The sequence below is a fragment of the Heloderma suspectum genome, chromosome 16 (genome assembly GCF_057233095.1).
Source record: "Heloderma suspectum isolate Gila_16-S chromosome 16, 16-S_ref, whole genome shotgun sequence".
Classification (NCBI taxonomy): domain Eukaryota; kingdom Metazoa; phylum Chordata; class Lepidosauria; order Squamata; family Helodermatidae; genus Heloderma; species Heloderma suspectum.
The window spans coordinates 21,814,600-21,828,591 of record NC_139473.1 but is presented as its reverse complement, the minus strand read 5'-3'; the positions used below and the strand labels follow the sequence as shown (position 1 = coordinate 21,828,591).

The 13,992-nt window shown below is 52.1% G+C and overlaps 1 protein-coding gene across 1 annotated transcript in view; it reads left to right on the top strand.

The window, feature by feature from the left end:
* TSPOAP1 (TSPO associated protein 1) overlaps window positions 1-10,567 on the top strand; it is an 84,547-nt gene extending 73,980 nt beyond the window's left edge. The window contains exons 27-31 of the mRNA XM_084822684.1: window positions 492-598; window positions 3,241-3,312; window positions 3,726-3,801; window positions 5,834-5,906; window positions 7,496-10,567. Coding sequence (XP_084678810.1) covers window positions 492-598; window positions 3,241-3,312; window positions 3,726-3,801; window positions 5,834-5,892 — 314 coding nt within the window. The 3' untranslated portion in view covers window positions 5,893-5,906; window positions 7,496-10,567. The remainder of the gene's footprint in view (window positions 1-491; window positions 599-3,240; window positions 3,313-3,725; window positions 3,802-5,833; window positions 5,907-7,495) is intronic.
* The last annotated feature ends 3,425 nt before the right edge of the window (window positions 10,568-13,992 follow it).

Here is a 13,992-nt window from a genome sequence, read left to right as displayed (position 1 = left end):
TGGGAGCTCGAATGACTGTGAGCCACACCTGTCCAGTCTCAGAAGCCAGAGGCGGTTGGACAAGACTTGCGGAACATGGAGGCAAGACATAATTCCGTGATGCAGTCCGATTTGAAACATGCAGAATAAGCAATGCAACAATAAGAGGAGGTTTGGTTAACTTGTAAAATCGATACCAGGCATAGAATCCAGTTTTTCTTGGAGGAGGAGTAAGATGGTTCTTAGGTGCAGTGTGACAAATATTTAAAGCTGCAGTCCTGTGCATGCTTACCTGGCAGTAAATCCCACTGAACACCTGGGACCTCTAATGGCTCCAGAGTCAGTGAGATGGTGAATCCGCTCCGAGTTTCAGTCATAACCAGTGAGAACTCCGAAGGAGCTCTCCGAGGGGAGGAGCTGACGAAACCTGCGGAGCTCCTGAAACGTCCCGCTTCGTCATCGCTGGAAGCAGGAGCCTTCCTGGCATGCTGCACATGTCCGTTCTCTTTCAGGAGCACAGGACCGTCAGGACCTTAGCTCTGAAGATGACACCCCAAGGACTATGGTGGCCATCTTTGACTACGACCCCAGAGAAAACTCTCCCAACCTGGACACAGAGGTGAGCTGCAACCCCTGTTCATGTAATACTTGCTCCACTAGGAAGGCACGGCAGTTGCGGGGGGGCTGGGGGGAACGACAACTGCATTGTTTTATTTTTATTTCAGTCATTTATTTTATTTAGATCCCACCTCCCTGCCCCCAAAAGGGCAGAAAGGCACGGCTTTGTAGACTTTGCTGCCATTTAAGGGTATTCAGTCAATCAAAACAACACCGTCGTTACAGACTGGGCGGCACACTCACGCGGAGAAGGCCTGGGCAAAGAAATGGGTCTAAAGCCTGATGCAGTTGGCGCCTCCCAAATACCGGGGGGGGGGGGGGGATCAATCCGTCAGTGGAGGCTGGTGGCACTGATGTCAGTGGGGAATGCCCTCTGGGCGGATTCACAGCCCTGCTGACATCGGAGCCACCAGCCTCCACTGCACTCCATACATTGGGTGCCACCACGGAGCAGGCCCGCTTCCTGGTTGGTGCGAGGTGGCAGTTTGCAGGTCATGGGGCCCCCAGCAAGGCCTCCTCCGCTGATCGTAATGCTCACACAGGTCTGTCTTGGGGAAGATGATCTGCCAGGTAAGTGGGTCCCAAGCTGTTCAGGGCTTTCGATGCCAACAGCAAGACCCTGTAGAATCATAGAATCATAGAGTAGCAGGGTTGGAAGGGGCCTACAAGGCCATCGAGTCCAACCCCCTGCTCAGTGCAGGAATCCAAGCCAGAGCATCCCTGACAGATGGCTGTCCAGCCTCGTCTTGAGCGCCTCCAGTGTGGGAGAGCCCACCGCCTCCCCAGGCAATTGGTTCCATTGTCGTATTGCTCTTACAGCCAGGACGTTTCTCCTGATGTTCAGCCGGAATCCGGCTTCCTGTAACCTGAGCCCATTCTTCCGTGTCCTGCACTCTCTATTTGACTCGGTTGCTAATAGGCAGCCAGTGCAGATGCCTGGACATCGGTGTAATATGTGCACAGCAGTATTCTGGCTGCTGCATTCTGCACCAGCTGCAGGTCCAGGGCCAGCTGCAAGGGCGGCCCCACATAGAACGCATTGCAGTAGTCTGAACGTGAGGCCACCAGAGCAGGGACTCGCCACGGAAGCCACTCGGCCTCTACTGACAGCAGCGACCCCAGCAGCTCCCGAGCGATGCGCCTGTTCTTTCTGAGAGCACAGCCCTGTCCTGTCCCTGGGAACCACCCACCTTCTCATCAACGGCATTCAGCCCTCGGGCTGAAAGAGATTCCCCTGGCCTTGAACTGCTCTCACATGGCGTCAGTGACATCAGAAGAGCCCTGAGGCTGGATCAGGCCAGGGGTCCATCTCGTCCAGCGTTCTCTTCACACAGTGGCCAACCAGCTGCCCGCAGGAAGCCCCCAAGCAGGGCATGCGTGCAACAGCACCCCCCTGCCCATGTTCCAGCAACCAGTGCACATAGGCACGCTGCCTCTAATATCAAACATGATTGGCTGCAGGCCTCGTGATGTCACCCTGCCCAGAATACGGGTGCTTCCGGGGAGCGTTTTTATGGTGCAGTCACACTGGATTTTTTACAAGTTGTCCAGACGACGCTGTCTTCCATTTGTAGCCCTCCCATGCTTTCCTGCCGCTTCTTCCAGCTTTTTTCTTGGCAGAAAAAAATCCGTTAGGGAAGAAAAAACAAGAAGGGCCACATGATGCCTTCCGTTTGGTAGCAGTGGGAGCCATCCATCGGGAAGCACCCAACATGATGCTTGCTTGTTCATGTATTCTAAATTCTTATGCCCTTCCTTCCTCCAAAGCTGCACAGAGCAGCTTAGGACATGAATAAAGCAAGTGCCGGTAAAACAACAATAAAATCCATCTATCCCAATAAAACCATTTAAAGTGCTACAATAGTCATCTGCCCTAAACACACCCAAGCCAACAAGCCAGGCACCAGAGGCTTTCGTAAAGCAAAAGGTCTTTATCTTTAAAAGTTTTCGCAGGGGGGCTAATTGCATCTCTCCTGGGAGGGAGTTCCACAAACAGGGTGGAGACACCTCTGAGAATGCCCCATCTCACATCCCTACCCTCTCCCCCTTATCTGGAGGGGGGGGGGGACAACGAGCAGGGCATCTCCTGCAGGTCGAAGGAACCTCGTCACCAGGTGATGGGGAGGCTGTCTCTTGGGTACTTGGGTCCCAATCATGAAGGGCTTTATATTCTAAAAGCAAGCCCTTAACATGTTTTATTTGTTTATTTCAAATACTGTTATCCCTCTCCTCAGCCAAAACGCTGCCGGAGCAGCTTACATAAAAGAAGGCAGTCCCTGCCCACAGGCTTACAGTCTAAAAAGACACAACATGCAAGTAAAAAGGGAATGGGAGGGAAGAGGGGGCAAAGGGGCCTTTCAGCAGGGCAGGTGGAAGGGCCCCTCTTCCCCTCTCATCCCCCTCACTGCAGCCTGTGGAAGGGCTGCCGGGGAAGTTGCTGCTCAGGCCACGCGAGCAGCTCCTCCAGGAAGGAGGAAGCAGCAGCAGCCAGCAGGGATCTTTGGGGAAATGCCCACCCCACCAAAACGGCTAATTTCCAGGTGAAAATTGAAAATGGAGAAGGGCAGTCCCCCTCTCCCTCTCGCCCATGTTCAAAGTGACTCTCCACTGATCGGTACTGCTGTCCTTGATGTTTCCTTCTAGGCAGAGCTAAGGTTTTGTGCAGGGGACATCGTGATGGTGCTCAGCTCCATGGATGACGATGGTTTCTATTATGTAAGTACAGAACCTTTCTGTTGCTGCAAACTAGCCTTCCACAATGGGTGCCGTCCAGATGGGTTGGACTACAATTCCCAGCATCCCCCAGCCAGCCATGGCTGTCTGGGGGATGCTGGGACTTGCAGTCCAACCCATCTGGACGGCACAAGGTTGGGGAACACCGGTCCAAACTCTTTAGACAGTTACCCTATGCAGACGCTCTTCCGCTCTGAGGTCTCTGGCCGTTTGCCCCATTCATCTTTGCTTGCAAAGGCTTCCAAAACAAAGTCATTGGCGGCTGGGGCACATTCTTCAAGAGCCAAGAGGGCCAGGCTGAAAAACAAAGTGCTCTGTGAGACCGCCGAGCTCGGCCACAACTGCATTCCAAGTTTTTTTTTAAGCGTTATGCCTTTTCCCTTCTCTACCTGCAGGGGGAGATACGCGGGCAGAAGGGCCTTGTTCCCTCAAACTTCCTGGACGCTGCGCCATTGGACAGAGCGCTGCCTGGTGAGCCAAGCCTCGGGAGGCAGGTAAGGGGGTGTCAGGGTTGTATCTGAGCCCATAGAGTCCCAAGGCAGCTCTGATTCTGAGGAGGAGATACAATTTGTGGGAGAGGAACTCTCTCAGATTTCAGAGGCGCAGCTAGAGGGGGAGTCCCTCCCCACTCACATTCCTGGGAGCGACAATGAGCCAGGAACAGAAAGGGAGGGACAACTTGAGCTTTTAGACACGAGGCACAGGCACAAGCGAGAGATTGCAGGAGCCGAGCTTAGGCGCTCAGCTTGAGGTTAACAGCTGCACCCCGGGGTCCCATGGGAGAGGGGGAGACCTTCCCCTCCCACCCCTTAAGTTCAGAGAGTTGCCGCATTTTTCCTAAACGGAGACCAACTGACGTCCTAACCCTTAGAAACCCCTAGTTGGCTGTTCCTTTGTAGTTCCTCTGAGTCTCAGGCAATTAGCATCTGCAAGCTTCATTAGGTTGAATGGAATTAAAGCCTTGGAAAGCAGCCCTTTTGTCTGAGTGTTGAGTCTGGCTATTGGAGGATTCAGTAGGCAACAGGGGCAACCTGACAGGGGGCCGCTTTGCCGGATCGGAGCCAGCCGTGAATATGGGCTTTGCACAGGACTCTGAAACCTCGGCAGGCAACGTGCCCCGGGCCCCACCTGTACCAGTTTAGCAGAGAGAGGCCGCATTTCCCGTAACCTGTCCTGACTCCCTGATCCCTTTTCAGGATGCTCTGGTAAAACTTGGTGTGACATGAGTTGCTGCTGTCAGCCTCCGCATTCTGCACGGCTCAGTCTCCTTCCCCAGAGACTCTCTTGAGCAGCCTTCCCCAACCTGGTGCCCTCCAGATGTGTTGGACTACAACTCCCATCACCCCTGGGAGCTGTAGTCTGACACATCTGGAGGGCACCAGGTTGGGGGAGGCTGCTCTGGAGTGACTCATGTCTGAGTAGGGGTGGGGGAGAAATTTGTTTGGTTCGTATTTCAATGTAAATGTATCTAAATTCGCACTTCAAACTGACATGTGACCCGACACACAGGTATCATTCGAATTTTGCAATGGAGTTCTCCAATTACAAAAAAGCATACAAAAATGCTTATTTTAGAGGTGTGGGCTGCAAATATGCATACATTACTGAATATAATATTCAAAAATTATTAGGAAAATTGCTTGCAAAAACTGTATACTGGAGCAAAATGGCATACAAAAATGTATTAACAGTTTATTGATTACCCAGCTGATAAATGGAGGCCGAAAGAAATGCAAAGGTAGCTCACGCATCCCTTCAGCAGACCAGAGCAGTCCTCCATCCCAGCTGGTTGTGTGCCAGGGCACAGCGCACGGGCGTTGGTCCTCATGGACCAGCAGATTTCTCCAGGCTGGTAGTGCATGTTCCCCCTTGAACTGAGACCACGGAGCAAAGCCAGCCTGGGGGATTTTGTAAGTGTCTCCCCTAAGTTTCACAGCCTGTCATGAGAAAGTCCCTCCTTTCTCAGGAGAAGGGGGCTGTCTTTCACTTCTCGCGGGAGAGTCCTTATCTCAGAGGACGAGATCATGCAGCCGTCACTGCACTCGCTTGGCACTGGCTATCTTGCGTGAGAAGCCTACAGGGTTGCGACAATGTGCCCACTCTGTGAGGCTATGCAGGTCTCGGTGCATTTACAAACAGCATAGAGGATGCTGTGTCAGTTCAACACCTGACTCCTCGCCACTCTTCCGAAACCAGACTCACTACAAGACTTGAGATCAGAAAAATGAGAAAGTGAGAGAAACCAAAATTGACGGGTGAATCCATCTCCAGCCAGTTCTGACCTGAAACCTTTCCCCCTAAGTCCATGATAGCTTCAGGATGGGCTTTGGCTTCTCAGTGGTGCTCAAGAGGCACTCTTCACATGCTCAGAGGCATTTGGGGCAACAACGTGGGTTCACGCAAGGCTGCAGTTCATGAGGCAGTGCGGTGGGGAGAGGTGTTCCAGTCTAATTCCTTGTGTATTTGCCTGTCCTTGTGCACCATGGCCGGCTGCGTCCCTCAGCGAATGAGGAAGAGAAGAGTCCAGTGACACACGCGAGACAGAGGGAGGGAGAGAAATGACAGAGAGAAATCACGTAAGTCCCACATCAAGCCTTTTCAGAACGCTTTGCATCCATGGTCAGTTGGCAAATAGTTTTCTTGGGTGGGCATATCTTGAACTGAGGAAGGGCTGGAACAGGGCTGGCCCTGTCAAAATGCAGACTGAAGCGGCTGCCTCAGGCATCAGATGCTGAGGGGTGTGGGCAGCAGGGGCAGGACCTCCTGACCCCTCCGCCTCAGCTGTTCCTGTCTTCCCAAGCCAGGGGCTTGGTGCCTGTTGCTGACTGGCCCGACGTCTCGTTGCTTTTGTCCAACGCATCGCGGGCAGCGTTTGGAAAGGCACCGGACTGAGCAGAGAAGCAGCCAACCCAGGCAGAGCTGGACCGAGAGGCTGCCTGAGGTGGAGCGGCCAGGGGTGCCCCCTTGGCCCTCCAAGTCAGGGCATGCAGCACCCCAAAGGCAGTCAGGTTATTTGGGCACGTGAGGCAGAAAATCCTTCTGCCCTCATTCCTTGTAGTAAAAACGCAGGCAAGACCTGTTGAAGACGCCACAATTTGCTGCCCTTTCATGACACCGCATTCTGCCCAATAGTGGGGAAGGCCCGGAGCCCAAGGCACCCGCTCCCACAAGCATTGTGCATGCGCTCTTCTGCTCATGTGACGCACTCATGTGCTGTTGCCACTGCTTCGTTGCAGCATGTGTTTCAGCCGGCAGCAAGCAGGCACAGGCAGTGGTGAGTGAGCAGTTGTGTGAGGCATTGGAAGACCGAGCTGTGGGTGCCACATGGCCAGCCCCCACCTCCCCTAAATAAGCCTGCTGCCCTCCAGTGTGGTGGATGATTAGTGGTACCTTCTAAAAGCGACCTCGGCTGTTGAGTGCCAACAGAATGGAGCCAAAGTGGGCCCACTGAGAAAAAGAGAGATCGAGAGAGATCACCGTGTCTGAGAGAACCCCGGAGCGTGCAGAAGTAAAGATTTTAATCCCAAGCCCCCAAGGGTGCAACCCCCACCCCCAAGGCCCAGTGAGATCTGAACGTGCTCCACAGCTGTTGAATGCCCGTTTGCCCCACCTGGAGAGATCCTTCTGGAAAGCGCTCCCGAAGGATGTGCCCAGAATAGGTGAATGGGCATTAAAATGGTAAATGTAGTTCAAAGTATGCAAGTGTAAAGTGATGCACATTGAGGAGGAGGCTACCAATGGCTACTAGTCCTGATGGCTCTATGCTGCCTCCAGTATCAGGGGCAGTCTGCCTCTGTGCACCAGTTGCCAGGGAACATGGGCAGGAGGGGGCTGTAGCACTCATGTCCTGCTTGTGGGTTTCCCGTGAGCAGCTGGTTGGCCACGGAGTGAACAGAATGCTAGACTAGATGGACCCTTTTTCTGATCCAGTGGAGCTCTTCTTATGGTCTTAATGCTGAGTGTCAGCTGGAAAAGAAAAATGGAAACCTGGGTGGGTGTGGAGCAGAGCATCGCGGCTGAGCATCGCTGGCTGGAACCCTGGAGAGGAGTGTGCCTGTCAGGACTGAAGATCCACTGCACAATTACGATGTGTGTCTTGCGTAAACCTACCAAAATGAGATATCCTTTTCTTGGCTCTCACCTTCACTGGTTTTTCCTCCCGCAGCGGCATTCACTCACTTACAGGGCGCAGCCACCACCTTTGCTCAGCAGCTGGAAAGTTTCACTGCCTCATGTTCTCCCAGCCAGGGCGGGGGGGGGCTTTGCCCTGTGGGGCCTCTCGCCCCTGGGACGTGTCCCCTTGGAGTAAGGAGAAGAGGCGCTCCTTCTTCTCAGAGGGCACAAGACTCTGGTCTTACAAGGACGGCATGGTGGTGGTGCTGAGCTGAGCCACTGAAGAGCATTGGAAGAAAGGAGGGATGGATTCTGATGATCAGAAACTTAAACCATGCTGGCATTTTTGCTTCTGGGGACTGCAGAATGGGCTGCTACGTCCATGGAACGAGTGAGAACTCTGGAAAGGGGTTTCTGCAGAAGCAATGCCACTCAAGATACCTTTTCTCCAGTGTGTGGTTTTGGCTGTGATATAGTGATGTTCCCCATCTTCATTATCCCCGCAAACATCTCCCTGAAATCAAAGCTCCTTCCTTAGGCCGCAGCAGTTCCCCCACCCCAGTCCAGAATTTTCCTCCTACCCGCCTGTCGCAGTTGGTTTTTTCTGGAGAGCTTCTATATGTTTTTTCTGGAGAGCTTCTATAAGTTGGGGGGAATAGATTTTGCCTGGGGTTCTCATCCAGGAGGCGTTTTTATTTGCCGCCCGAAGATTCACATCACTGCCTTCCCCTGTGTTCTTGTTTTGATATGGTGACTTCTCTCTTCGGAGTTTCGGGGTAATCTAGGTCATATGAACTGGGTGTCTTGTCACACTTCTGCACTTGATCCAGAGACACAGAGGAGTAAGATTCTCTTTGCCCCACAGTGGGATGTTCAAGGCTTCCGGTGCGGTTAGGGACATACCTCCATACACTATCACCTGGAAAGTGATTATCTGTCAAGATGATTGGTGGAAACCGTCACCTGAGAAACGCCATTCATCTCTTTTGAGTTTCATCAGGGTTCCTCCCCAGGCGTTTCTCTCAAGCAGCTCTCCAAATACAAAATCTCCCCGAAATGTCACCTTCTGCGAAATTTGGTGGCGGAATTTGCTCCCAGGTTTCACCATTTGTCCTGCTACCTGGAGAGAGCCCTCGCCCCAGCCGGACAGGCAGACCACATCCACGCAGACCTGTGGAACAGGCCCTGCCCAAGCAGGTTTCAGGCTTGTCCAGTAAGAGTGGCTTTGCTGGATCAGACCAAAGGTCCATCTAGACAGGCCTCCTCCCCGCCACATAATGGCTAGCCAGAGTCTTCCTGGTGCCCCATATGTAGAACATGAAGTCCATAGCCTTCCTTTGCTTGTTGCCCCCAGCCAGGGGTATACTGCCGCAGACCATGGAGGTTCTACCATACCTCTTTCCTCCTCTATGAACGTTGTCTAGTTTGCCCTTCAGCACTATCTAAACCTGTGGCCATCACCACATCATGGGGTTTGCAATGTGTGAAGGTGTCCTTATTTTTTTACAGTCCCGAATCTTTTGCCAGTCAGAGTCACTGGGTGATCACATATCCTGGAATGTTAAGAATGAAAGTAAAACCTATTTCTATCCTTCTACCACACCATGTATAATTTTACAAATCTCTATCATGTCCGACTCTCTCCTCCCCCCAGCCCCCTGCTCCTGCCATCTACTTAGTTGCTTTCCCCCCACTAACATCTAAACTGGGTCCTCAACCTTGTTTGGGTTTGTGGGTGCATTTGGAATTTTGGAAGAGTGTCATAAGCACTTTCACAAAATGGTTGCTGTGGGGGTGGGGCTTGCCCATGTATAAAATGGAGGATGTGGCTGGTTGAAAAACAATGATTTCCCAGAAGGCTTAAAGAGGTGAAGCTAAAAGAAAAGTAACTTGGCCAAGAACCTAAGTACAAGGCAGAGGTGAGGTCTGAGCCCCAGAACACCAAGACACTCTTTTGAACCCAAAGAGAGGTGGTACCTGAGGGTGGCCCGTCACTTCCCAGCATGCCAGCCTCCCAGGTGAAGAACATTTTTTAAATTAAAAAAAAAAGTCTTAAGAAATAAAATAAAAACCAGGAGGGGTAGGGAGGCCTGGGGGTGCCAAAACAGGTATCTGTGGGCACCATGGGAAGCCCCCAATCTAAAAGAGGCCAGGCACTGGCATGGGATGAACAGTGCAATTCCTGATGGTGGCTTTTGAGGCACTGAGACTGGGTTCTGTTCCATTGCTGAGCTAAATGGACAACTAGTCAGGCCCAGGATAGTTGGTTCCGCTGACAACCCTCACCTTCTCTTGGCTGTGCCCCACTTTCCAGGGAATGAGAGCCCTGTGGGAGCATCTGGAAGACCTTTCACCAGAGTGGGCGCCAGGTTTTGAGGTGAATGTGGAGGATCCCGCTCAAGCGGGGCAGTTCAAATGCATTTTCAGATCGAGGAGTTTTGAGACAATGGGGGGGGGATGCCCTACCTGAGGCCCACAGAAAGCACCGGAATGCCAACCGTGTTGCGGGGCACCTTTGGTCTCCCAGTAGCGCCAGGCGCCGTCTGGGGTTCCTGGCGCTAGTGAAGAACTCCTCTGCCCAGCGGGTCAAAGGTGGGCTGAAAATTGGGACCGGATTTCACCTGAAGCAAAACTCTGAGGCGAATGTCTCGCCCAGGGAAAGCGCTGGAGGGATTTCAAGAAGAAGCGTTGATAAAGGCTGGTGCGAATTCTTGGTGTGTCTCCGCGTCTGTGTGGGGAAGGGCGTTTGCCCCTTGTCCCTGCCAACTGTCGTGCCAAACAGACAAGGCAGCCCTAAACTGACCTGCTCCTCAGGTCTGCCTTATATGAGTTTCCAGCTGCCGGGCGCTTCTAGCCGAGGGGCAGCGGCTGCGTCGCCGCCATCTTTGCCTCACGGGGCCTGTTTCCCTGGCCATGGGGTGTGTGTGGTCGTGGTGGTTTTTAACACCTGGTGTGTCTCCCAGTCTTGCATCCAACTGCATGTTTGTAGGGACGGGGGAGCCATTGTTTGTTCCTTTCACCCTGGGCCGTTGAGTGGGGTGGGGGTGTTGGGATTCGGATGCATTATGTTTTTATTTAAAAAAACAAAAACAAACTAATTTATTACATTAAAGTCTATTTTCACAAAAATCAAGTGTTGCCGTTCTAAGTTCGTTTCTTTTTCGGAAGGGTTTGCTGCGGGTTGAGAAGAGCTCACCCTGCCACATGTTCAGTTGCCACACATTTGCGAGATGGGGCTGCGCAATCTTGGAGGGAGGGCGTCTTGAGTCATAAGCTGAACACAGACTGGAGTTGCCCTGTGGTGTTACAGGTTAATCAGCCCTACACCCCTACACTTTGGGAACAAAGGAGAAAATATTCAAATTCCATATTAAGGTGGGGTTCGTAACGTTTTTGGGTCGGTAGGCACATTGGGAATTTTAAGAGTGTTGTGGGTGCTTTCACAAAATGGCTGCCAAGCGGCTGGCTTGTCCGTTCATAAAATGGCAGGCACAGCCAGTCACAACACACTCATTTCCCAGAAGGCAAGCTGGTGACAGTAGAAGAACAGCGACCTGTCCAAGAACCTTGACGCAAGGCGGAGGTAGGATCTGAGCTCAAAAACACAGAACCACCCTCAACAGAGATGGCCTGGAGGGCAGCACTTTGCTTTGCAGTGTGCCAGACTCCCAATTCAAGAATGCTTTTTAATTTAAAACAATCTTAAAAAAAAAAAATCAAAATGTGGTGAGGCAGGAGCCTAGTGGTCCCCAAGAAAGACACCGTGATGGAGACCCCAGGGGTAATACTAGGCCGACTCATGGCCACCCGCTCATAGAGGCAAGGGGCTGCAACTGCCTCCCCCCACCTCCCGCCGGATTCCAGCCATGACATTATTCTGAGAACAGCGACTGCTGCGCTGCGCCTGCCCTGTCTATCGCTACTTTCCAGCCACACAGGCTCGGGCCAGGACAAGAGGTCAGTAGATTGAATGCAGGCGTGATGCCACCACATCTCTTCAATAAGGGATAAAGTCCCTTCTCTAAGGGACTTTCTCTAGGTCCGCTAATCATCGTTGGCGGTGTAATACCGCTGTTAAGGAAATATCTAAGGCAGGTTGAACAGTCAGGAATTTGTAGAAGCACATCACAGCTGTAGGACAGTCAAAACTAAGTCTCCCCAAAACAAGAAATGGTATACCTCTATATGCTCAAAGTTGGAGAACAAAGAAATCACACTATGCATGCTCAAGAACTAATTTAGCTCAGCTCTTATCAGCACAGCTGCATTCTTATCTTCAGGGATGAGCCACTTTGGTGGATAGGAATGTCCTGCTCATCATGAGAAATTTACAATTACCGCCTCATGGTCAGACACACACACATTTTCTCAATCCCATCAGGCACCTTGCCTGAACCAAACTACTTACAAGGCCTAGTCAGGCCTATCTTCCCTAATGCTTCTCTTAATCATACGTTTTGGCACTGGCCAATAATTGCCTCTTTCAGGGAGAAGGTAAACTTTGCATTGGAGCACTCTAATATTTACTGATGTAGATGTCCTCTTAAATTATCTATCTGCTTCCTGGAAGTGAATGCATGGTCTGCACAAACGGGTTCTCCATGGCCTTTTAACAGCCAAAAGACTAATATTATAACATTGGAAGGATAAACACTCTCCTCCAATAATGCAGTGGACTGAGGATTTAACACTTTCAGCATTTCAGGCGCCACTTGGGAAAGGGTCCATACATGGATATTTGGCCTGCCTTTGTTAAAGTTTATGTATAATCTCTTATTTTTTAGGTAATTGTATTTTCACGCACACGCACACAAATTTCATGTGTATTAATCATGCTGACATTTTCTTTTTTGTGGTTTTGTTTTGCTTTGCTCTGTTGAAATGTACAATAAAAACTTAATGAAAAAACGGACTCGGGAAGGGAGGGTGCGCGCAAGCTTAGCTGGGGCTGCAGGGGTGCCTCCTCGCCGGGCAAAGAGGGAGTAGCAGGCAGCATCAAGACCAGGCTCCCCCATGCCAAAGCAGCTCCACTCTGAGGGGTTCCTCACGCGAGGCTGAAATCCCGCATTCTTAAACTTTCTGTTTCTGGATTATGTACGGGATTAAGCCCAGCTCCTCTACACAGGCAGACACATGCTTTGAATCGAGGACTTCCTTTCTCGGGAAGTCCTCCATGTTTCTCTATGTTTCATTTTACAGCCGCTGGGTGATGCTGTGATTATGGCGCAATGCTGTCATTACACACAGCCGGTAGATCAAATTAACGCCCTGTATCGTGTTATCTCCGATCTTTTAAGAAGCGGGATAAAGGTCATAAACTGTGGGAAGGCCCCGGAGATGGACGGCATCGTGTAAAGGACCCGCAAACGTCCATGAGCAACCAACCTTGAACGTGCAATATAAGCTGCAAGTGAAGAAGCTCTGAGAGTGGTAACAGCACCTCATGCAGCACGTGTCTGCCCCATGAGCAATCTCTAGTCTCCAGCTCCCTGCAACATGGGCGGGCAAAGCCCAGCAAGGAAAGGACAGTCAATGAAACTGTGGGGTGGAGGGGATGAGATTCCATTGAGCTCAGTGCAGAGTGGCTGCAATGCAAATGGTAGGACATGGACCTGGAAGGAGCAGTGAGGCCGGCTTTTTGGCGGGCCCAGCCAGGCAGTGCCATGGCCTGTTAGTCCCCAGGTTTGGTAGCCTGCAGGAGCGCCTGGCTCATCAAGCAAACAGGCAGTGGTATGACAGCCTCCCTCACTCCTGGTCCTGTCCCACCTGGCATGGCCCCAGGCCAAGTTCACTTTGAACCAGTGAGTGAGCCAACGAGAAGCGGAATGCCACAGAGGCCTGCTTCAGCCCTGCGCAAACACAGATGGACCCCACAGACCTGGGATTAGGGGACCAAGTGGCGGGGCATCCCTGAACACCATGGCCAAGCAGGAATTTGTAGCCTGATTGCTCCTGCCTGCACCCGGCACTGAGTTGCCGGCAAGTCCCACGGCATCCCACCAGCGAGCCCAACCACCGTGGACTTAGCCCCGACTGCATGAGCTGAGAAGAGAGCAGCAGAGAATGTGACGCTGCACTGCCTTGTGGAGTATTCAGTCGCACCAACGTTTGTTGAAAGCATGGGGGATTTCACAAGCTCCGGTCCACTGCCATTTCATGCTGGCTGCGTTGCCAACTGTTTGGTGGATTCCAAAAGCCAGGGACTTGGCGGTGGGGATGGTGTCTGGCAGAAGCCAATGAACCAGGAACTGGCCCGAGTCGCAGTGGCTGCTCGGATGCTCTCCGTGCAGGCAAACTGGGCTACAACGACATGGGCTGGATCCACACAGCAACGGAATGGGAAGCATGCTGGGGTGTGATCCAGGTTTTCATGACATCGGCTTTGGTCCATCGGGGCAAGAAGCAAGAAAAGCAGAGCATACAGCACCAATAAAACGTCTTTCCAGTCACACAGGGCTTGATGCTTCGGGGTTGGGTGGGCAAGTCTGGGAGGAGAGTGGAACACCATCAACCCGGGACAGGCTGCTCAGCAGATGAGAGAGGCCAGCT